Below are 23,803 nucleotides of genomic sequence, written 5' to 3' on the forward strand. Positions count from 1 at the left end.
AATACTCCCATTTAAAATGTAGTTAATCAGTTACCATTTAAGATGTTATGGTTAATGGTGCCCAAGCATAATTCAGAGGTACATTTGACTATATTTACCTTTTGATGATAAATTAGTGTTTGCCAGTAGAAAGTTTTTTAATATTTCCCTATTTCCATTTCCTGTTGCTCTCCAACTTCCCCCCTCCATTCAATCTCATAAAAAGTATTATTTGGCACATGAGCGTGACACATCAATTTGGCGCTCCCCAACCTACCCAGCTCACAGCACAATATGCTGAAAGGGAGAGAGTGAATTAAAATGCAGGGGACAGTGTCTCCAAAGACGCCATCACAAAGAGTAATGCCAAAAAACACAAAACAAAAGACAAAAGCGTTGGAAAACACTGACGACCCTGACAGGCTGTCCAATGAGGTGGGACGACGCCTGCTCATCGATGACAGTAGAATGTACAAAGAGCCAGTTCTGCTTCTCTCGTTGTCAAAGTTTCCGATGACCCTGCCTGATGAGGCTGCAGCTGGCACAGAGCGGCTCTCATCACTGCAACACTGGCTGAATCTTAATAGATTTGCTCCCACTGGGTTTTACTGGCTCGCGCCTGCCAATTCCCACATTTGCACAAAGACACAGTGATGCAACAAATTGGGATGAAAGGGCCTAACAGGACTTTCTCCTCTGCAGACCGATTAGAAAAGTAAAGATACTTACAAACTATTTAACCATGGTTTCAATCCTTTGCTTTGACCAGGTTTTGTGTTATGAGTTAGTTTCCTCAAAGTGATGAAATCAATACATTAGCATACATTGTTTGGACTTATAGATACATTCATTTCTGTCACTTCACCAGATAGACACACTCCATGCAAGAAAGGAAATAAATCAAATTCCTGTGAGGTTTTGGAAATGGTTAAGACAAGTTATGGCAAACCTGTGTGTGACCTGCTGATGATTTGATCTGTTTCTTGTTTATACATAACAGTTATGTCTTAAACCTTTATTTGTATTGTCTGGGCTGGTGCAAAGAATGTCACACAAACTTAAATATAGAGAAGTCAAGCACAACTGTGGCCTAGTGTACATCTGGCTGAGTTCAAATACAAGACTGTACCATGACCATCCACCAGGGTTCCCTGTTCACTCTACTTCAACATTAAAAGACAAAGGAGAAAAATCCGTGCCCTTAAGGAACAGGATTACTGTTTACACTGCTCTGGGTTATTGGCTGGGCTGCTTCCTAAGAAGTGAGTGTTGTAACATTTGAATGCAGCCAGTTGAATCACATCCTTTCTTTAGTACCAGTTGATTACAGCATGATCATTCCATCGAAGTTTGAATAGATGTTTATTCCTAATGGCTCTAGAGATGAAAGATGCAACGTCAGGTTCATTCCAGGAACTAGCCACCGTGCCTGGCTGCATGCGGTTCTTAACCTGCCCCGTACTGTTGCACAAATACGTGCAAAGTTTTGAATCATGTTTTGAAAGTAGGCCAAGTGCTGGTGACTGTTTTTTTTTTTACCACGAGTGAATATTAAGCTGCAGACATTAGTTGTATTGCACACATGGCGTATAGAGAGTTATATAGTAGAGATATTGCACAGAAACCAGCACTAACGTATTTAGTTTCTCATATTCTGGTTTTAAATATAAATCTGTGAGGAAAAACACAGGCACAATGCTGTTTTGTGTTCAGACAATTTATTAGAGTTTTCTATGCTAAGCTTGCTCAGTTCAGTAGCTGGTATGACTGGTGATATCTGCCAAGTCAGGACTTGACACTATTAAAGATACAGTGGTGACCAGTACAAAAACGCCTGACAAATAAGCCTGTGAGTTTGATGTCTCATAAATTAGACATGGAAGCTTTATGCTTTGGTTGTTTGCACTGTTTTAATACTTTTAAGCTGTTTTAAAAGTGACAAGTCATCAGTTCCATACTGGTATTAGGAATACAGTATTTCTGCCACGAATTTGGCAGAATTAGAGCAAATGTGCAGTTAAAACCCAAATAAACCTAAACTTACATCTGACTTAGTGTAATGAGCGGCCATCTGTAAGTCAGATGTAGTCATTGTTTGGTGAAAATGAATAAATAAATACATAAATTATCTCCAGTACAAATCTAGAATTGAGACATTCTTTCTCCTCGTTTGTCTGCAGAACTAAAAGCTTTTTAGTCATTTTGTTTGTCTTTATATTACCTGTAACATACGAGTACATTTCCATATACATAAACTAATTGATCAATCATTGCATCGCTGAAATAGGAAGGTTTGTTTTAGAAGGATCGAGAAAACCCCAGCCCTGAGGATGACGTTGCTGATGCTGTGGTGGTTTTGATCCGGTCAATGCACAGTTCTTTTAAAGCGGTCTCTCTGCACGGCACGAGTTCTCCTCTGTCTTTCTGCGATGGTGGAGCTGAGGCTCTGTTTGAGTGCTGGGAGGACCACGCCAGAGTGGGAGGGTTCAGACCTGGGAGAGGAAATATCCTGTTTATGAATGTATCTCAAAGGGATGGGGACGGTTAGAAGTGGCACTAAAAACGATGTTATAGGGGTTTGAGAAATGTGTTGTATCGAGGGAAATGAATAGAAAAAACCTTTTCTATACAGCAAAATCACAAAACATCGTAGGATGAGAATATACATACATTTTTCCTGGATACGTCTGAAGAGTTAGTTTTGGAAATTTCTTTTCTTCAGATAATTTGCTGAAATGAGATAAATATTAGTCCCAACTGTGGTATTTCTTTTCAAGCTGTACTCTATGTTGGTGATGATGATAGTGGCAATGCTCTTTATCACTTTACCGAGTGCCATCAACGAGGTAGGCCTTGGTCAGAATGTAGTTTTCTGGCGTGATCTTCTTGCTCAAGACAATATCTCTCAGCAGAGACTTCACACGTATAATCTAAGTGAAACATAGTGGTCATGAAATACCAGATTTGTTTTAATTGCACAACACTGGAATATTCTGTCTGATGGGTACTTACTTCCTGAGACTGTAGACTGTTAGCGTTGTAGAGCTGGCGGATGATAACCTCACACTCTTGTATTGTGGGAGCACGCGGCGGATGGGAGGGGCTCCTGTGAATCCGTAGAGGCTGTAATGAAGTGATGAGCCCGCCCCTCACCTCTGGGCCGTGGTCCTGCCGAGTGGATCCCAGAATTGCATTGCCCTCTGCTGTGCTTCTTCCAAGTAGAGTCAGATAATATCAATTCAAACTTTAAGTAATCTACAAACTGTTTTGGATGCCAAGTGGTTATACAGTAAATAAAGCTGTGGGTGGAGACTTATTTGTACGACAAGACCTGATATTTAATATGTTTGTCATGGACCAGGCTCTGACAGGTTTTGAATTCTGCCAAGTTTTATATATTATATTTAGCTGGATGGATATTCACCTTAGTGCCTGGTCCTGTGATAGTCGAGTGTCCTGTAGCTGCTCCTCCAGGTAGAGTCCTGTCTGAGCTTCTCTTCCCTGAGTTAGTGGTCGAACGACGCGTCGACTATGTGTCGGTCCTGGAAGAAAGATGGTCAACTATTGTTAAGAGCTGAGGTCTTAATGTTATTTAAATTTTACCATGCAGGATTTCGCAAAACAACCAGGATTTTCCTATTCTTGCAGTGGCTTTGAAGTGATGATATACTGCGTTGAAATATATATTTTTTACACGGGAGCTATCGCTTTAAGAACTTTGATCCTTTCTGTCCATCTTACAAACTAATTAACATGAGTGTTTTGTTGTAATATTGGATTTAGAGGATTATAGGATTAGCCAAAAGCCACATTCCCTGTTGGGTTATTTTTTTCATCTATAAACTCATTCTCAATTGAATTAATCAAAATATAAAATTACATATACAACCAGAGAGAAATCAAGCTTGTCTGCTTTAATCTCTCCAAGTTCTTTAAGAAGATGTGCGCCTTACCTTTTCTGCTCGACTTGGGAGGTTCCATTATCATCTTATACTGCAACTCTGCAACATCCATAACAAGAGAATTTCAGTGTGTGATGCACCGTGAGCAACAATCATATAAACACAGTCCAAGCAAACTGGGGTTGCAAAGCCAGAAGACTGGGAAGTCTCCTGGTGAGTGGAGATGAATTTATGTAGACCAGCATGAGGCCTGTTCAGTGACGTGACACTGGATCTGTGTTCACCCCCCGCTGAGAGAAACCCTCCAAACCCTGGAGTTGCTATGTGACCACCATACCTGGATTGAATGTCTCTCGTTTCAGCACCTTGTCAGTCGGACGGATCTTTGCCATTAACTTGAATTCATTATACAACAGGCACAGACAACACAGGTAACAGGGTTCATCCCTTGAAAATATGGCAAAGAATGATATGGATTGATGCCCCTGAGGATTGTGTCTCAGTTGTCCATATCACAGCAACTTTCCTCTGGGAATATAAAAGTACATATCTTTCTATTTCTAAACTCCCAGGCTCTTGAACAACCTGCCCGAGGAAATACTACAGACTGAGTCAGCAGCTTCCCGTATTCAGTGTTTTTATTCTTTTGTTATTGTTTTATTACTCAGTTTTTATTTGTTTTATGATTTGATTTGTTTTCTGTGAAACACATTTCAACCATGTTTAGGGAAGTACTAAATAAATAAAGATTTGTTATTATTATAAGTCTCACAAGCCAAATCTGAGCACAAAAACATCTTGAACCATCTTAATTTGCTATATTTTTTAACTTTAAACGTCTCTCTCGTTCTTCCTAACTCCTGTAGCTACTATAGTATTTGTATTATGCAGTTTACTTATATTATAAACATATGAATTATTTATGCTCATTATCCCGAATTATTAGGCTGCACCGTCCAGTGACTTCCTATAAAGTCTCCATTACATCGTACAGGCTGTGGTCCAGGTTCCCTTCCCAACCACCGGTCCCTTCACCTTTATTCTCCCGTCTGAGATACTCGATCTCCGCATGCAGCCTCTCCAGCGTCTCCTTGTGCTGCCGCTGCAGGAACTGGATGTTCTTCTCCAGCGAGACGACGCGGGGGTCCGGGTCGTCTCGCTGGAGAAGACCGGGCAGCTCCTCTGCTCGCCCCGCTCCCTTCTGGACTGACGGGACACCGGGGAGGGGCTGCAGGTGGTGGTGGTGGTGTTGATGGTGGACGTGATGGTTCGCCGCCGGTACATGTCGCAGCTTCCCGGGACGCCCGACCCGGGTCCAGTGCGGCAGGTGGCTCACCGGTGGGAGGCTGTTCCCTGACATGGCGGTGGCTCCCCCCGGCTATAGGATCATGACTTTAACCAAGTTAGCATCCGAGCTAGCATCACAAGCTAACTGTGTTTGCCATTACAACCATGCTCCCAGTGAGGACAAGCTAACGTTACCAGTATCAACCAGCTAGTTAGTTAGCTAGTTAGCTAGTTAGCAGCAGCCTGTTGCTCGTAAACACCTTAATTACCCAGAATGACTTTCGAAGTTCACACGCGCTTCAGTCACGGTCATACAAAACGTTGCCGTGACAACCGGTCGTCCAGTGAGATCGCCCGAGTTCAAGGCAAGTCCCGCCCCCTTCCGTCAGGTCTGGGAGGTCCGTCCACCAATCAAACGTGGTGGAGTGTTTAAATCTAACTATCTGATTAGTGGATGTAGTTTAGGGGCGGTACCCAGTGTCAGGCACAAAACACACTTTAAGGTTCAGAGTGTAAGATATAGGTCAAACGGATCTATCGGCAGAAATTGAATATAAATACACAATAGTGTTGTTTTCACTAGTTTGTGTTAATCATATAAACTTTGCCATTTGTTTTCTTTACCATAGAATGAGCCTGTATATTAAAAAACATTATATCTACATCAGGAGAGGATCCTCTCTAAGGAGGCCGCCATGTTTTTTACAGTAGCCCAAACTGGACAAACTAAACACCTTTGAGAGTGTGTGGATCAATTAAGTTTTATCTCATCTTTGTAAAATCTTTGTGATGTAATGAAAATATTTACAGAAATGTGATTTTGGAGAAATTACAATAAATGTTTTCACAATCTAAAATGGAGGCAAAGAAAACATATTAAATTCGATTATTAAACAGACAAACACATAAACAAATGCAAATGTAACTGAACCTCTTTGATGGGGGTAAGAGGCTTATGTGAACAATGTTAAAACACTGGTATGTTCCCTTAAGTGATCTTTATGTTAAGTCCCATTACAATGGGTTTAGTAGGTCAGCTGCACGATAGACTGAGTAATCTGATTTATTCCAAGACCAAAGCAGCCATGGTGAGTTTGACGATTTCGTCAAATTAAAGTGTCGTATAAAGATTCCTGTAGGACCAAAATAAATCCAAAATCTTCATAACTGAGTTAAAACATCAGCAGAGAAAACTCACATCATCTTAAGACCTGTCCTTTCACTTTATTCATGTTGCAACTCTCAAACAGTGAAGGTTACATCACACGGGGACGCTGAGGTTGTGTCCCACAGCTTTAAACTGCTCTTGTGACAACGTGGAAGAAGGAGGCGTTTTCTTTGGAAATGTGCAGGTGCAATGCTTCTGCCCTCTCTATGCCTGCAGCGTCATTTATACTGTATATATATATACAATAACAACAATAACTTAATTTACAATATGTACAGGAAATACAGAAAAACGGGAAATGAAAACATGAAAATTAAAACATTCAGGTATGTTCTTTGCAGACATACAGAGAGAGTAGGACAGATTATCGTGGGAGTGCACAGAGCAAAGGCTTAATCCTTATGATGGTTACATTTACTTTCACTTTAAACAGCAATCCAAGAGCTGGTAGGGAGTCAGTTACTTGCTCGAGGACACTTCAGCAGAGTGGAAAGGTGCTTGTCCTACTACCTGTTGTTCTCCTATCATTGTATATTTTTTGGCTGCTGCACAAATGATCCTCATGGCAGTTACCAGCCCCTCGTTGTCATTAGGACGGCTGACAGCAATGATTGTAGGGAACAAAAAAAGTGACACATGCATCAGGTTTTTAGAAAAGAGGCCACCACCCTCTGCTACCATCTCTTGAGTCACAGTGTCCTGGCTGAACACAGCATCACGTGTGGAGTCTGTGGATGAGCTGATATATGGAATGTACACTGACAGAAACGATGAATACACACGGAGAATGTTCTCGGTAGAGTCGCGTCAAAGAAAACTTCAGACAAGAGATCTCTGACAACACACAAAAGGCCACAAATCAAATACACCCTTTCCTCAGTTTTCTGCTGCTGCTGCTGCTGCCACACTGGCTTCACCTTCTTTTCTTCAGTCCTCACCACACAAATGATAAAATATGAACTTATTCACCCTCTAAATAAGTGACAAAAGACAACAGGATGATTCACCTCAGGGAAAAGAATGTCGTCCTGGGCCTGGCATACGAAAGGAACCCTCCATTTGTCAGTGGATTTGGTTTTGTATGTAAAAAAAGCAGGAAAAAACCACTTTAATACCTCAAACACGACCACTTCACTTCACTCATGCACGCATGCACACACAGAAACGTCTCCTCCAAAGCAACTCAAGTAGAAGTTGACCTTTCCCATTGGCCCACAGTTCAGGGGAGTTAAGGGGATGTATGGTCGAAGGTCCATATCAGCATTGCACAAATAAAACTAGCACTCCAAATCAACTTGCACTTTTTTAAGAGAAAACCAAACACAATCACAACCCACTAGCTACTCTAAAATAAAACACAGCACTATTGATGCAAATCTTTTTTTTTTGTTTTTCAGTGTAAAGCTAACTTTTCCTTTTCCTTCGATTTGTCCTGAAGAAATCCTCCTACGGTTTCAAAGCTTATCTCTTCGTCAACACTCACACATCTAACACACATCAGCTTCGGACATTAACTCAACTAAAACTGCACTAAAAGTAGGGAAGTAGAAAATCTCTACATGAGCAAAATCTGTCCAGCAATGTCCACAAACTATTCAGCATGTTCCACTCAAGCTACAGTACTTTCACAGTGCAAAAAACATTTAGCCCCCCCGATCAGTCAGTAACTAACATCGGGATAATATTGACGATGTCTCTCTGCTGTCAGCGCTGCATTCAAAGTTGATTATACTTGCGAACTCTCTGACATTATTGACAGATAAAACATAAAAAGACAGAATACAGAATCCGACAGCGACACCTCAACCCCTGATGTATACACCTCCAGTTGCATCAATGTGATTGTGATCAGGGACGCTAACAGACCAGTTTCAGTCCCTCTTGAATTAAAAGCTGTAACGTGCACGGTGCAGGATTTGCTTTGCTCATTTTCTACATGAGGCTTTATTATCCTGTTGTTTTATTCAGGGGATCTTGGTCTTGAGAGAGTATAGAATCAATCAAATGTCAACACAAGTATTTCTATTTTTCTCAAACCAAGTTAGTGAATCAAACATAAAGCAAAAAGTATTTTTTTTGGCAACTGTTTTGTAAAAGTACCTGTACGTGCCTCCGCTCATCGACTGCCACATCGTCTTATTTACATCCCTTCAACTAGTCACAATAAGATTAAAACAAGACAGAACAAACCAAGCAAAGCCAACAAAGGTTATAAGACAAAGAATTGGTGATGAGCATGACTCTCTCCTGGACTTCATCAGCCAACGTCCATCATGTAGGTGCGCAGCAGAACACTGGTCCCTCCCTCCCGCTACTGATCTTATCTACAGATTTACTTATTGCAAATTTGAAGCCTGTAGCCTATATTTACTTCTTACAGCGCTAGGTGTTTATATTTAGTTAAGAGCTGAACGTGGATACTTGGCAATAGTTGCTCCTAAGATGTGTTTACGCCGAGTGAGAGGAATCCAAAAAATACCATCCTGAGTGCCATGAGCACAGTCCTCTCACAGAGACCAGACATTCATTTACAGCGTGAGTGCTCCATGTCCAGCACTGAGCCTGGTTTACTGCTGGGGGGGGGGAAGTCACTGCTGCTGTCCAAACAGACAAAGCCATTCGAAGAGCTGGAGGCTTTGGTGAAAACAGAAGATTTTGTGGAGACTGAAGTATTTGGAAACTGAGATCCATGTCATGATGGACATTTAGTTCGCTGGTGACGCGCACCATGCAGAAGTCCGACTCTCAGACACAGAGTCCCGACTGCAAAGCGGTGAGGCGGCGTTCAATGCACTCCTTACCTGCAAACACACAAAGAAACAGGGAAAGTGTCAATGTCACATCCATAAAAAAACATGCACGTTTGTTGTGTGTGAGCAGCTTCAGCTCTGTTACACCTGCACAGGCGGAAATATCCACTTTAACATCAGAGAAAATGGTGCAGGGATGAATATTTCATGGAAGTTACCGGGAGCTAAGTGGACATGGCCCCTGCTTTGTGTAAGATGAGCCTATGGACATACTTACACTTGCTAACACGGAGGATGTCTTCCTGTTCAGTGAGCAGCAGAGACAAGCCCTCCATTAGCAGCAGAGCTTTGTGGTAGCGAAGGACCGATGCTTCCCCCTGGTGGAACATCTCGTCCAGCGCAGCAGCCTGAACCTGAGAAGAAGCAGCAGCTTGATTTGAGCCTTGATCAGAATAATAATTAGAGAGCACATTCAAGTTCTAACTAACACTAATTATTAACTGGATGCCCAAGGATACAGCGTCTCACTGACTCCTGCTAAGTTTTTCGGAGCTTTACCATCTGCACGGTGTGGCTGAACAGCAGCCGCTCAGCTGTGATGGAGGTGATTTGGTCCATTAGACGGTGCTTCCTGGAAAAGAAGCGCTCCAGACGGGTGCTGAGCGTGCGACAGGATGCCACGCTGGACTTGTACACGTCGTTCAGCCTCCTCACGACTGCGGAAGGACAGAGAATTAAAAACAAATGAGATCCGACACGTGTGACATCTCTCTCTTATCTGAGGAAATGGGTCATACCTTGTTTGACTGTAGCGGATGGGTAGAGTTTGCCCTGTTTCACCTGCTCCATGGCTGTGTGTAAGGCAGTGGACACGAGCTCTGCAGTCTTAAGGTAGAGGACCAGCTGTTCTGCATGACTGGGTACACACACAAACACACACGCATTATACAATGTAAGCTGTGGAACACAATCTCTGCCACCAGCTGTCTTTAAATACATGAATCGAGACCCCTGATCTAAATCTTCCTCTTTCTCTACATTCAAACTCCTCAGGCCACTACTCAGCAGAACAGAAACGTTTCAGCTGATTGAATTTCAGTCTCTATTTGCTGTGGTGCAACTCTGCATTCAGAAAAAAGGTTTCGAGTAGACTCGGCACACATGCTCACTGCCTGCTGAAAATCTCAATGTAGAAATCTTTTTAATAATTTGCTTAGTTACTGTGCAAAGCCAGACGTATCTTTCCCTTCAGAGGGAATTAACAGTATCACTGCCATCAGCACAAAGACTCCCAGCCTGACTTGATGTGGCCTCACCTCCACTCTCGGCTCAGTGAGCTTATCTGATCGGCCACCAGGCTCTGCTGCTGAACGAGGCAGGCCTGAGCAACCTCCAGCTGCTCCCCCACCGTCGCGATACCACGGGCCCCGGCCACCTCCATCAGGCAGCGGGCGAAGTCCAGCGTGAAACGGAGGCTTTGCACCGTGTCCGTGTGCTCCTGCTGCGCTCCGACAGAGGGGGGGGGGGACAATTTCATGGTAGAATTAGAAACGGAGGAAAACAGATGGGGACTATGTCAAACAGTCTGAAGGCATTTGGACTTGAGCTACAGGGGCACCTGAACAACCCCATGCTGTTTTTTATTCTAATATTCTCTCCACACTCACTTTAGAAAAGCTGAACAAACCCCAGATTGGAGTAAAAAAAATCATTACTTCATACATGCTTAGAATAAAAAGTGATTTATCTCTACTTTCCAGAGCTGCGAGTGAAACCTGCTCCTCACCTCCATCAGCGTCTCCTCAGGCAGCTCCGGTGCCTCAAAGGTTACTGGGCCTCCCATGTTGGCTGTGATGGGATCAGTGAAACTGTAGCGAGGACTGGAAGGAGCCTCGAAGCCGTCCAGATAGGTGCCTGTCTGAGGATAGCGGCTCGTGAAGGAGCCTGCGGGGCTGACTGATATGAAGGAGCCTGCAGGAGTCAGAGAAATAGAACCATTAATTTCCATAGCTCTTGAATAAACAGGTAAATCAGCATGCGGACCACAGCTGAGCTGCTTGTGCATTAGCTGCATTAAAATTAATGATCAAGCCACTAAGTTAGATTTTATTTCCATAAATATTCTAATTGGAAAATTGTGTGTTAGGAAAAGCAGTAATTTGGGTTATTACTCCCCGAGTGGAACTAAATCTCTCCACAGCTCATTTAAATCTTGGGTCAGCTGAAAATCAACCCTGGATGTTTTTCACAATCACTTTAATTAAGTTTCACATCATGGAAATTGAAAACAGCAGCTTCCCGGTGCTCCGTGTTGTACGACACGTGGAGCAGAATATTAAAGTTGCTGCTGATGTGTGGTTTGATTCCCAGTTGCTGCAGAGGCAACATTAAAACAAATAACTTGTGTGGATGTGGTACCTGAGTATTTCCTCTGTCGGGAGGGTTGAGGTGGGGTGCTGCAGCTGGGAGGAGAGCCCACAGTGAAAACCACCTGTGCAGGGCTAATGGATCCAGGTGCAAGGCCTACCCCACCACCGGGGGTCACTAGAGGAGAGAGAAGAGGAATGAATAAAAGGTAAAGGTAATATATCATTGAACTCAATGGAGAGTTATAGTTTTTCAGAATAATTATAAGTGTGTACAAGTAAATTGTATTTAATAATCAGACTAAGGGAATAAAAAAGAGAAATCTCACTGCACACAAACCCTGTAAATCAACTAGAGTCACCCACCTGTTATTTCTATGGCTTTGTCAGGGGTCAGGTTCTCCGTGCTGCCTCGTTCACCCCCAGGGCCGCCCGGTCCAAACGCAGCCATCAGCAGCATGTCGGACAGACGGCCGGCACTCTGAGACCTGCACCGGAAAGATGGGGAGGCAACGGAGAACATAGGAGCAAATAAACTAAAAAAAATAATAAAATGAACAAATTGAACCAACAACATCCTTGTTAAATATGTATTATAACCATTTATTAAGCTATTTATTTCATCCCATACTCATGTTTTTTCTAATCCCTGCCTTGAAATAAAACAGATCTGCAGGTTCTATGATAAAATTTGATTCACTTATGCTAGAAATGCTAAAATAACAAATAACCTTTCTAACCCAGTAATGAATGGTTTAAGAATGACGATATATTTCCAGCTCTAAAATAGAAATCCGTTTTAAAATGTGTCTTGTATCTGTAGTTGAACAAAAGCAAAAACAACAAACTAACCTCCCAAAGCTCTTGGGGTCATCGTTCAGTCGGTGGATGACCTGAGTCTGGGCTTGCTGTCCTGGGTCTCTGGGCTCTGACGGGGCAGTCCTGCTGCACGGAGAGCCGAAGACCAGTCCCTGCTGCGTGAGGAAGGTCACCAGGTTCGGGGAGCTGGGAGGTTTGGGGAATTCAAACGGAGGGATGACCTGGGGAGAGACAGTTGAGATATATCAGAGGTCGGATTCGGCTGCTGGATGTGTTCTTCTTGTGCCGTGTATCTCAACGGAGCCGACTGACCCTCGAGGGGGAGCCGAGGATGGTGGGAAGGGGGCTGCGCTGCATCAGCTCGCTCAGTCGGGGGGACGAGTGTAAGGGGCGGACGGTCATCAGGCCCGACGAGGGGCCGACCACCGGGTCCGAGTGCTGCTTCCTGATCTTCTGCCTGGCGCCACCAGTGACGCACTCGGAAAGACAGGGGGCACTGTGGAGCCGAGTTCCCAGTCCTGCCCTCTGCGGATGCTGCTGAGAAGTCGGCCGGGGCTCCCCGTGCTGAGGAGCTGCAACAGAAGGGGGGGCAGAAGGAGGTCAGGATGTATTGATATATACTTTCTTTGTCCTTTTAGATAGAAGGTGGTGTTGCAAACATTTTTTTAAATGTCAGATCAGATCAAGATAACAACAGATCTACAAAGAGATGGCAGAGACAAGTCCTGCCTAACTCTCCCACTGCCCTGCTGGCATGCATGTCCGACAGCTGAGGGGACGACACGGTGTCTGTGTGTGTGGGTGGTTCATCTTCTCAAACAATAATTTCAAAACTACTGACCAAAATCATTTAATTGCTCGTTTTATCCAACAAACACTTCCGAACCTGAAGATATCTGATTCAACCCCTCAGATATGAGGAGCTTAAAGGATTAATCGATGCAAGTTTTCATCAAGTAATCCATTGAGTTCCCAACTTGCTCATCAGGACACCAAAGATGTCCCAAAATAACCCTAACCCTAACCCTAATCTGCAGGGTCAAAAGCTGATAAATGAACCAAGTTCTAAAAGACTTGGGTCCATTTTTCTTTCTGACTTTTATGTTTTTATCTCTTTTTGTGAGAGACTGAAATCTTTTATCCATTCAAGCCTCTAAAAACCCTTCAAATAAAACTGTCCCTGCTGAACTACACAGTAGAAATCCACAGCCCATAACGAGTGGTCACAAGTAGACACGAGGGTAATGCTGAGCTAATCAATTGGTTGGACTCATTGATTCAACACAGCTCCATTACAATAGAGCAAACAAACAAAATGCTCACTAGAGCTTTGTATTCAATACACAGCCCTAGATAAAGTTTTTTGGGGAAAACTGTGTGACCTGCATCTGCGAACGTGATTTTGAGAGTGAACACTCTCCTCTGAGCTACCTTGAGGCGAGAGCTGGAAAGTTCGAGCGCCTCCCAGCGAGAGTCTGCGGGTCGTGGTGACAGTCGCCTGCACGTGTGGTGGTGAAGGTCCGACCCGAGCGAAGCCCAACGAGCTTCCACTGCTGCAGCGCCGCACCGGTGTCGACAACCTGAGGACAACACCTTCATCAGCATTCATTCATTCAGTTCATCTGTATGGTGTGTGTGTGTGTGTGTGTGTGTGTGTGTGTGTGTACAGACCGTGGTGAGCCATCCTGTTTAGTAGATTGCAGATTCTGCTCCATGCGCTGGTAGTTCTGGACCTGAGTGGGGACTGGGATAGGCGATGACTTGCTGTGGTTTCCATAGCTACTTCCAGAGAACTCGCTGGGCCTGTCAGCAACAGTGAGAGGAACAGAGTGTGCCAAGGGAAACTGTCAGACAAGATGAGACACTGTGTGTTTGTGTGGAGGACACAATGTGTGTCCTCCACATTGAAAGGTGTGTGTTTCAATGTGGAGGAGTAAGTGTAACAGTAATCAATGTTACTAGCAATACTGAGTGTTTGTAATGATAACATGATCTTTTAATTAAAGACATTGTAAAATCTTGTATTTTATTATTTTCTGATTTATAATTTTTTTCAACTTTCAATATTTTGCATAATGTGGATTTATGCAGATGAACATTGATCACCGTGTTTATTCTCCACACACAAATCTACCCTAAAATCTAAATAATAATAAATCTAAATAATTAAAAAACACATAGCATAATTTTTTTGATAATTATCCATATTTCTATTTAGTATTTTCTTTCAGCTTGAGTCGACTCATTAGCATAAAATGAGTGTCAGAGAATTTCAAGTATTCCATTCGACCACGTGTTCTAGTTTCTAAACCTGCATGATCAGAAGTGTAGACGTTCAGCTCAGTGCTGTTACCTGACATGACTGGGAGAGCCGCTGTGGGGGGGCGAGTGTGGGGGTGTTTTGACTTGACTGCACAGACCAGCAGAGGCAAGAAGAGAGCTGATTCCAAAGGGCAAAAGAAACAGGAGACACGACGTGACATGTTTGTTAAGGTGCATCGTCTTAAAGGGAAGTATGTTCTCACTTTTAATATAAATCTAATGAATGAATATCAATTCATTTCCCTGTATTCTGTAATAATGTAAAATTGATGGAACTACAGGTGATGGCCAATCCCACTTACCCACTGTTCACCAGGCTGTCCTGCAGCACTTTACTCTCACATGTCAGCTCAGCGGCTGGAAAACCAGAAAAAAACAAATCAAAGAGGAGTCAAAAGTATTATTTCATTTGTATTATACAATTTATTAAATGAATAAGAAACATTCTGAACAAGGTCTGAAAAGAATAAGATTCTAACTGCATCCGCGCATCACTACTCCGCAAAAAGAGCTTATGAAACGCTCTAAATGCCACATAAAGCCAGTCTATAAAAAAATATATAGACTCGAACTTCAAATTCTTCATCCAATGGAGCTGGAGCCAAAGCTGGGACTGTGCACAGCTGTGTTTGACATTTAGGTGGAGATGTCATGAGAACTGTTTTCTTACCGGGGAAGTCAGCCGGCACCATTACAAAGTCATCCGTGTCACAGGAGGAGGAGTTCTTGCTGCTGCAGCCCCCCCCAGACGAGTCCTTGAGGAGAAAACCGGTGGCCTCCTGGGTAGGGGAGGCCAGAGCTTTGGCCCGCAAATGCTGGACCTCAGCAAGAGACTGCTGCAGGGACGGAGAGAATGAAAGAAGCAGATAAACAAAGAAGCACAGAGTGAGAGGAGGACAAACAGGCATTGACTGCACATAGAGAACACACAACTATAAATACGCAGGTACAGACAGAAGAACTACAGAGAGGCAGGGGGTACAACAATAAACACAAACCGGTGGCGAAGCGAGATGAGAGGTGGAGGAGCTGCTACAGGAGCTGGCTGATGCAGAGCTCGGGAAACAGGTCATGGTCACAGCCGGAGTCGCTGTGACAGAAAAAATGCACACAACATATTTGTTAGAAAACTCGAGGAAACAAAAGGTGTGAGAAACTGAACGTAAGCAGAAAGTTTGTTTACAGGACCAGTCTCCAGGTCACTTACCATGACACGTGTATGTGCTGCTAATGGAAATACACTAGGTTTTTATCAGGTGTGATGGAAATCTGGAGATACAAGAGGCTGGAAACAACAAAGTTATCTACGTGTATTTAATAAGGGGCTTTCTGCAGAAAGGATCAACACAGGGAGACCACAAGGATCTCAGAGTGAGGATGAAGAACAGTCAAAAACACAGATCTTATATAGGAGGATTTAGGGCTGTCCTTCTGAACCAATCCAGGAAGGATACATGGGTGGGGGAAGGAGAGGAATCTAAACATTAGCAACTGATTCACATGTGTTTCCTTAGGTGATAAGAAGACATCCACTCCTTCCTTTGATGGGTAATTAAGTAACAAATGGTCTCAACGTATTTCAACACTAACAGTCCCGACCATAAAACAGCTCAAGTCATAAAAGTCTCTTGTCAAGGCTTCAAATGCTTACTATCTAAATACAAAATAGTTTGTCAACCTTGCTTAGTTAATTTTTCTACTACAATTCCCTCCTTTTTGTCATTTTATGACAACATATGAGAATGCACATCTACAGTAAAACATCAAATACATCAATTCACCAGGATTTCAAAATGCATCATCATCATCACTGTAGTGTTAGGCAAACTGCCATTGTCACAGCAATATGCTTCTTTAAATGGGAGGAAGGAGTGATAAAAGCAGATTTAGATAGACAACACAACAACATTACATTCTTCATCACTATCAAAGGGTTCTGGGGAGGAAACCACTCAGGGAGGGGAAACACACCTTATCTTGTCGTCACTGTAGATCTAATTCTAATCATCTGGCAGAACAAACAATAGGGACACAGTTGGCCTTCCCTATAAGGTTCATGGAGGCTAAAGTAACCAAACTGTGAGTATAAAGGTGCCATGTGGGGGAGACATACGTGCGAATAGAAGTGTGGCATGTTCAAACAAGCAACCACTTCCTGTAGCTTCAAAGGAAAACAAATCATCATATCACACAGGATGCTTGAGACCCACAAAACGAACTGTCCTGGGAGATTGGTTTGAATGTTCCAAAAACGAAATTCGTATCTAGAGTCAGTCAGCAGGAGATCGCTGTCATCATTATTAAGAGAACAGTTCCACTACTGCCACTCAGACCCAGCTGACTGAAGAGGTCAGCGTTCCATTTGTCGTCTTCTCGGCGTTGTGTGTATCATGTGATTCTCCGAAGCAACTTATTATAAACAGCTGTACTGGTCAGCACTGCCCCCTCTTCACTGATCTTTTGCTTTAATCATTCATTGTGGGTGCAGCAGGTGGATGTTCTGGTTCTGGGACTCTCTTGCAGTGACTGGCATGAATCCATGTTGTCCTCTCAGCAACCTTCACCGCCGTGTGGGTCGTTAAAAGGATCTGGTACGGTCCTGTCCAGCGTCTGTGTCGCCAGCTTTTCCGCCTTAGGTCTTTTACTACAACCCAGTCGCCTGGCTTCAGGTCATGAAGTGGTCCAGTTGCCGGGGTAGGGAGTGCGTCTTTTACCTCTCATCTGCTGTTGCTCTAAGTTGAAGGTCTTGCAGGTCAGCCGTGGGGGTGGTGGGGTCGACCTGTAAGAGGATGTGTGAAGCAGATAGTGGCTGGCGAGCAGCTGCTTTCGCTGCTGCATCTGCCCTGGCATTTTCCTTGTGATACTGGGTCATTGTTGGAAGTGTGAGCATCACATTTACATACAGCAACCTGTTTGGGGAGGAGGACAGCATCAAGCATCTGAGACACTAGAGCATGATGCGCAATTGGTTTGCCTGATGATGTAAGGAATTCTCTGTGTTTCCAAATCGTGCCAAAATCATGTACTACACCAAATGCATATCTACTGTCAGTGTAGATGTTAACCCTTTTCCCCTTAGCCAATTTGCATGCTTCAATGAGAGCAGTGAGCTCTGCTGCCTGTGCAGACAGGGAAGCAGGGAGAGGTCGTGCAATCAATGTATCATGTGCTGTTACCACAGAGAAACCAACTTGATTTGCTCCTGTGTCTGAATTGCGAGACGCTGATCCATCCACAAACAGTTCAAGGTCTGGATTCTGCAGTGGTGTTTCCTGTAAATCTGGTCTGGGGGAACAAACTTCGGTTATTGTTACTACACAATTATGTTGTTCACCATCTCCTTCTGTTGGAAGAAGAGTAGCTGGGTTAAGAACATTACATCTTTTCACAGTGATGTTAGGCATTTCCAACAGAATAGCATGATAACGGAGCCAGCGTGCAGCAGACAAATGAGATGTCTTTTGTTCCAACAAAATCATAGACACAGCATGTGGTACCAACAGGGTGAGTGGGGAGTACCCCACTAAATCCCTGGATGCCATTACAGCCTTCTCTGCCGCTGCTACAGCTCTGAGACAAGTAGGCAGCCCTGCAGCAACTGGATCAAGTTTTGCTGAGAAAAATGCAACAGGTCTCTGTTTGCCCCCATGTTCCTGGAGGAGAACTGAAGTCATGTAGCCCCCCTTTTCGTCAACAGCCTGTGTGAAAGGTCGGTCAGGGTTGGGTAGCCCTAAAGTCGGAGTCGTTTGTAAGGTCAGTTTCAAGTCAGTGAAAGCTTTCTCCGCGTCATCAGTCCATGTCACTTTGCTATATGCTTGTAAGCCTTTCCCGTGTGCGATTGCGCTAAGGGGCGCCTCGAGGACAGCATAATTAGGAATAAATGATCTACAATAAGAACACATTCCCAGGAATGACATCACTTGTTTCTTTGTGACAGGTTTTGGAATATTTTGAATTGCTAATGCTCTCTTAGGGGAGAGGGATTTGCCCTCTGCTGTGATCACATGCCCTAAAAATGAAACTTGTTCTTTTACAAACTGCAATTTTTTCAGGCTTGCTTTGTGGCCTTGTGCATCTAAATGTTTTAAGAGAGCTACAGTATCTTTTTCACATTGTTCTTTAGTTGGTGCACAAATCATTAAATCGTCAACGTATTGCAAAAGTGCACTTCCTGGTGTTATCTCTAATGAGCTCAAGCTGTCTTTTAGTGCCTGGTTGTAAATGGTAGGTGATTCACAGTAGCCCTGACACAGGCGTGTGAATGTATAACTTTCTCTGTTGAACTCAAATGCAAACCAGTATTGACTGTCTTTATCAATTTGAACGCTAAAAAATGCATTTGCCAGATCAACAACAGAGAACCATTTACTAGCCGGCGGAACTTGGGAAAGGATTGTATAAGGATTTGGAACCGACGGAGCGCGATGCTGTACTGCGGCATTGACAGCTTTCAAATCTTGAACAAATCGCCAATCATCAGGTTGTGATTCATCGCGAACTTTCTTGACCGGAAAAATCGGAGTTCTCACCGGTGAATCCTTGCAAGGAACAATTACACCTGCCTTCAATAGAGAGTTGAAAACTGGCGTAATACCATCGATGGCTTCCTGTCTGAGTGGATATTGTGATTGATGTGGTCTGTAGTCGGATTTTGGTTTGATGACTACAGGTTTCATGTTTCGAATTAAACCCACATCATGATTGCCTTGAGCCCAAAGTGTCTTAGGGACCTCTTTTAGAGCCGGGTGTGTTTCTGAAATGTTGTCTGTGTCATATAAATATGCATGTGCATTCTGAGTGTCTGTGTATGTGTCTGGTACCAGTTGAACAGTTCTGAATGTGTGAACAACAGACGTAAATCGTTTTCTATACACTTTCAAAGCAGAATTATACTGAACCAAAGGATCTGATGTCTTTTCCCAGACGTCAGCATGGACACATTTTTTTATCCACGGTCCCAAGTCTTGCCATTCATCATTTTTGTGTTTTGACAGTGAGACATGTGGATGGGAATCAGGAACGTCATAAAGGGAAGCAACCTCTGAATATCTGTGAAGGAACTGAGAGGGTGACTTATATTCTGGTTTAGATAAAATTACAGAAACAGCACATCTATGTTCATTCCAGAACATGCAACTTAGTGTTAACTTCTCTCTCACACAACTTTCTCTAAACCATCTTTTCTCAAATCCTGAATCTTTCCCTTCGTGTATGTGTGCAATGCAGTGTAAGTCTTCTGGATGCATATAAGTGGTGTCTGTTCCTAGTGTGACTGAATGTGCCTTATCCACTAGATCAGTGTTGATTGAGGTGACAACAGATGAGCAGAGCTTCCATTCATATGCATATAGCAGTGAATCAGCATTATACTTAATGCATGTGTAAATCTGTGGTTGATCCAGATCAGCCGTTCGGACCACTACGACACCTGATGGGGTGGAAATTAAAGAAATGCCCATAAGACACATTACATCTCTTCCCATCAAATTAATTGGACAACATGAGGATAGCAAAAATGAACACTTAAATTTTCCTGTGCCGCTATCACTACATATTAAAGGAGTCGTGAATTTTTCAACCACGGTGCTTCCTGAAGCCCCCACAGATCTAACAAATCGTCCACTCATTTTAGGAGGTGTTTCAAACATATTGCTCTTGATGACTGAATGTGTTGCTCCTGAATCTACAAGGAATGTAATGTCTTTCCCTAGCACTGTGAGTGTGTGCGTTGGCATATGAGCATAAGCATCTGATTGATACTTAACATATGTTTCTATAAGTAATTTGTCTTTCTTTTCTAAAAAATCTTTTACTTCTGTGATAGGTGTTTGTGTTGGTGTGGTGCATTCACCCTCTTGATGTGTGATGTGTTCCTCACGGTCTCGTTCTGTGTCCAAAGATGCTGGTTCCTCCCTCTCCTCCGCCCCCGCCTCGGTTCAATCAGCATTGTAAGGTTGCTGTCTCCCCGGACAATCTTTTGCCCAATGTCCCTTCTCTCCACAGAAAAAACAAATGTTGGGATCATAATTCCGCGTGCGATCTCCCCTTCTTCCTTGAAATCCTCCTCTACTCCGTCCGCGCCCTCGGCCTCTTGAATACCCGCGAGGTGCACCCGCGAACATGGTCAATGTGGCGTGATGCAGATCAGTCTCTCTTTTCTCCTTCTTCCTCTTGTCTCCATCTCTGATTAATTTCTCAGCATGCACTGCATGTGATTCTATCAAGCTGAGTTTTCCAGAGTCCCACTGGATGCATGTGCGTTTTAACAGGTTGGCAACATCAAGTCTTAGGCCGTTGATGAAACTATTTCTCAGGTGGGCTTCCCATGGTGTTATTTCTGCTGCGTTTACATCAGGAGGTGGAGTCAACCCACTGTGAGTGTTGTGAGCTTCAGTTAAGCGAGTCAAGTAGGTGTGAACTGACTCATCTTCTTCTTGCTTACACACTGAAATCTTTGTCATGTCCATCCGCACTGGGAATGCGGCTTCAATTCGTCCACCCAAATTATTAATGGCATTCATATATACAGCATTTCCGGCATTATCCCAGTCTGGATGTACCATTCTAAGGTCTTGTTGTGGATATCCTGCTGCTATTTTTGCCCATCCATTACCCATTTTAGCCATGAGCAATCGTCTCAGTTCAAAGCTTGTGGGGCGGAATTCTCTGCAGAAGACAAGAAGCTCCTCTGCAAACTTCACTCCCCCTGAATTTGATGGGGAAGGGAGATGACTCATTGCTGCTTGGATATCACTGGTTGTCCACGGCCTGTGCACAAGTATGGCATGTCCATCTGGTCCTGCCACTTCAACCATAGGGAGGCACAAAACCTTGTGGGCCGGATCCTGTCCCGGTCCGTATTGTCCCCCTCCTCTGGTGTGAGGTGGAGAAAGGGGTTGCGGGTCTGGAATGTTGTATGGTGGAGGAAGTGGTGGAAGAGGTGGTTGAGGAGGTGGTGGCAAAGGTGGTAGAGGTGGAAGAGGTGGTGGAGCTTGGGCTCCTGCCTGTGGAAAATCCGCTTGCAGTGCAGCTTGGAGTTGTGCAGGTTGTTGTCTTCTTGGCGGGGCAGAGTCGAGGTCGGAATCCTGCATTTTGAAACACTGAGACACTTGTGAGGGTTTATCTGTCTTTACAAATGTTTGTTTTTTGTCCCTACGTTGTGCTTCTTCTAACCACATTCCATATCCCTTCCATTCTGCCTGAAATGTATGTTTCACTCTTTCTTTCTCCTCTAACTTTAGTCTCAACTGTTTCAGCTGCCTCATGCTAAAACTCCCCCCCTCTGGAAACCCACATTCATTCATCCAAACTTTCACCTGGTTTAATGCTGTGTCACCATAGTTCCTTCGCATAAAATTCATATTAGGACTACTCAGATCAGTTCCATCGAATTTTTCTTTACTGTTACTTTTACCCATATTAAAAAAAAAATTATGTTAAGTTTTAGTTATCTTAAATCTTTAATCAATCTCCAAAAACACTTTCGTAAGGAGCAATATAGGAAACGTAATAATATTAATATCCTCAAAACACTTTAGTATCCCCTATATAATAATCAGTAGTAATTTCCTTATAATTACTTGTTCAATTAATTTCTCAATTCGTCTCTTTTTTTTTTTTTTTCTTTTTTTTTTTTTTTTCTAATACACTTTTAAATATCCTGCCTACCCAACATAAATCATAGTGCACTAAAGAAGTTCTCTACATAGCGCGCTTTTTGTTTGAGTTGTCTGACACAATGCAAATACACTCAGTATTATGTCCTCTCTGTGGTTGCAGTCGAAACAACTCCTTAAGGTACCTCGTCAGTCTACCTTCCAGGTTTCTTCTAAACCTTGGTTAAAAATTTACAGGGCTTTCACCTGTCTGGAGGATCCCGTTCCTCTTAGACCAACTTCTCCGTAACACTATGCTTTGCTTGGTATATATTACACTTGAAATCTCAGATTCTCACCAGATAGATCGCAGCGCTGAGACGATCCGGGACTCGGGTCTTTAGTCCCTGCATCTCACCCGTATGGGGAGGTTAAGGTTGGAAACTTTTTTTTTCCAAGATGATCGGTCAACCGTTGACCCGAGTCCAGATCCGTCCAGACGTGCAATCCCACTTCTGACACCAAATTGTGATGGAAATCTGGAGATACAAGAGGCTGGAAACAACAAAGTTATCTACGTGTATTTAATAAGGGGCTTTCTGCAGAAAGGATCAACACAGGGAGACCACAAGGATCTCAGAGTGAGGATGAAGAACAGTCAAAAACACAGATCTTATATAGGAGGATTTAGGGCTGTCCTTCTGAACCAATCCAGGAAGGATACATGGGTGGGGGAAGGAGAGGAATCTGAACATTAGCAACTGATTCACATGTGTTTCCTTAGGTGATAAGAAGACATCCACTCCTTCCTTTGATGGGTAATTAAGTAACAAATGGTCTCAACGTATTTCAACACTAACAGTCCCGACCATAAAACAGCTCAAGTCATAAAAGTCTCTTGTCAAGGCTTCAAATGCTTACTATCTAAATACAAAATAGTTTGTCAACCTTGCTTAGTTAATTTTTCTACTACACAGGTTCATCACTATATGGGTTTATAATGGAATATAATGGCTTTAGTTTATCATATGGGAAATACAATCTCTTCATATAATTTTAAGAATGTATTATTTTGGGTTCCATTCTATTTTGGAAGAGCTTTTAAGTTTTGTAAACTAGCAAGTGTTTTTCCAAGTTCTACGAGAATAACTCCTGGATTTTGAATGATGACGTGTTTTGGGGGGGCTGTTTACTTTAGTGAGAATTATCCAAACCAGGTTCTCTGAGGCATCATTATATTTATTCTTACTTACTCTTTTTTACTGACGAGCTCGCCTCCAGGAAAGGATGAGAGAAGAACTCATCTACAAACAACACAAGAGGAAATGTGATGAGCAGACTCTTGTGGAAAAGGAGAATATATGTAACCAGGAGCACAAGATGCAAGTACAATGATTTCTTGTGCAGACAATCTTAAACACAAACACACAGTGTTCTTCTCTGTGGGCGATGATTCATCATCTAACACTTCTTCATTGAGTGGAAACGTCACATTCACAGGAACATTCCTCACGTCTGTTGCCTGGGTAACTAGATCACTATCCACAAATACATATCCCGACCCGTTTATGGCAGAATGTACGTTTCAGGTTATCGGTGAAAACTCACTGCACCA

General features: G+C 43.2%; 2 protein-coding genes across 4 annotated transcripts in view; both read right to left on the reverse strand.

The window, feature by feature from the left end:
• Positions 1-1,680: 1,680 nt before the first annotated feature.
• On the reverse strand, positions 1,681-5,482 carry si:ch211-222n4.2 (uncharacterized protein LOC101885505 homolog). Of its 2 annotated transcripts, none has more exons than XM_062412192.1 (7): positions 4,917-5,482; positions 3,933-3,980; positions 3,404-3,521; positions 2,992-3,187; positions 2,809-2,909; positions 2,650-2,709; positions 1,681-2,471 (listed from the first exon to the last, which is right to left on the reverse strand). In XM_062412192.1, exons 1-7 carry the CDS (start codon positions 5,239-5,241, stop codon positions 2,345-2,347), a joined length of 975 nt encoding a protein of 324 aa, XP_062268176.1. In that variant the 5' UTR covers positions 5,242-5,482; the 3' UTR covers positions 1,681-2,344. The 2 variants fall into 2 exon arrangements, with proteins under 2 accessions (XP_062268176.1, XP_062268175.1); XM_062412191.1 differs by having other exon boundaries at positions 2,992-3,190.
• An 890-nt stretch (positions 5,483-6,372) lies between these two features.
• Positions 6,373-23,803, reverse strand: part of ulk1b (unc-51 like autophagy activating kinase 1) — a 28,736-nt gene continuing 11,305 nt past the window's right edge. The window contains exons 11-27 of one of the 2 annotated variants that reach the window (XM_062412516.1): positions 23,442-23,492; positions 15,592-15,683; positions 15,264-15,426; positions 14,896-14,950; positions 14,625-14,711; positions 13,943-14,074; positions 13,703-13,851; positions 12,584-12,843; positions 12,305-12,492; positions 11,819-11,940; positions 11,505-11,630; positions 10,873-11,057; positions 10,403-10,587; positions 9,884-10,002; positions 9,645-9,802; positions 9,364-9,499; positions 6,373-9,137 (exon numbers count right to left, since the gene is read on the reverse strand). In XM_062412516.1, coding sequence (XP_062268500.1) covers positions 9,082-9,137; positions 9,364-9,499; positions 9,645-9,802; positions 9,884-10,002; positions 10,403-10,587; positions 10,873-11,057; positions 11,505-11,630; positions 11,819-11,940; positions 12,305-12,492; positions 12,584-12,843; positions 13,703-13,851; positions 13,943-14,074; positions 14,625-14,711; positions 14,896-14,950; positions 15,264-15,426; positions 15,592-15,683; positions 23,442-23,492 — 2,264 coding nt within the window. In that variant the 3' untranslated portion in view covers positions 6,373-9,081. Of the gene's footprint in view, positions 9,138-9,363; positions 9,500-9,644; positions 9,803-9,883; positions 10,003-10,402; positions 10,588-10,872; positions 11,058-11,504; positions 11,631-11,818; positions 11,941-12,304; positions 12,493-12,583; positions 12,844-13,702; positions 13,852-13,942; positions 14,075-14,624; positions 14,712-14,895; positions 14,951-15,263; positions 15,430-15,591; positions 15,684-23,441; positions 23,493-23,803 lie in introns of both variants that reach the window. The other variant, XM_062412515.1, reaches the window with a different exon arrangement.

The sequence above is a fragment of the Platichthys flesus genome, chromosome 19 (assembly GCF_949316205.1).
Source record: "Platichthys flesus chromosome 19, fPlaFle2.1, whole genome shotgun sequence".
Classification (NCBI taxonomy): Eukaryota; Metazoa; Chordata; class Actinopteri; order Pleuronectiformes; family Pleuronectidae; genus Platichthys; species Platichthys flesus.

Coding starts and splice junctions, on each gene's coding strand:
- si:ch211-222n4.2 (XM_062412191.1), bottom strand. CDS start 5,241: ATGTCAGGGAACAGCCTCCCACCGGTGAGCCACCTGCCGCACTGGACC. Junction 2,910..2,991: donor ACAGTCTACAGTCTCAGGAA/GTAAGTACCCAT, acceptor TGTTTCACTTAG/ATTATACGTGTGAAGTCTCT. Junction 2,472..2,649: donor CAGACGTATCCAGGAAAAAT/GTATGTATATTC, acceptor TTCCTCTCCCAG/GTCTGAACCCTCCCACTCTG.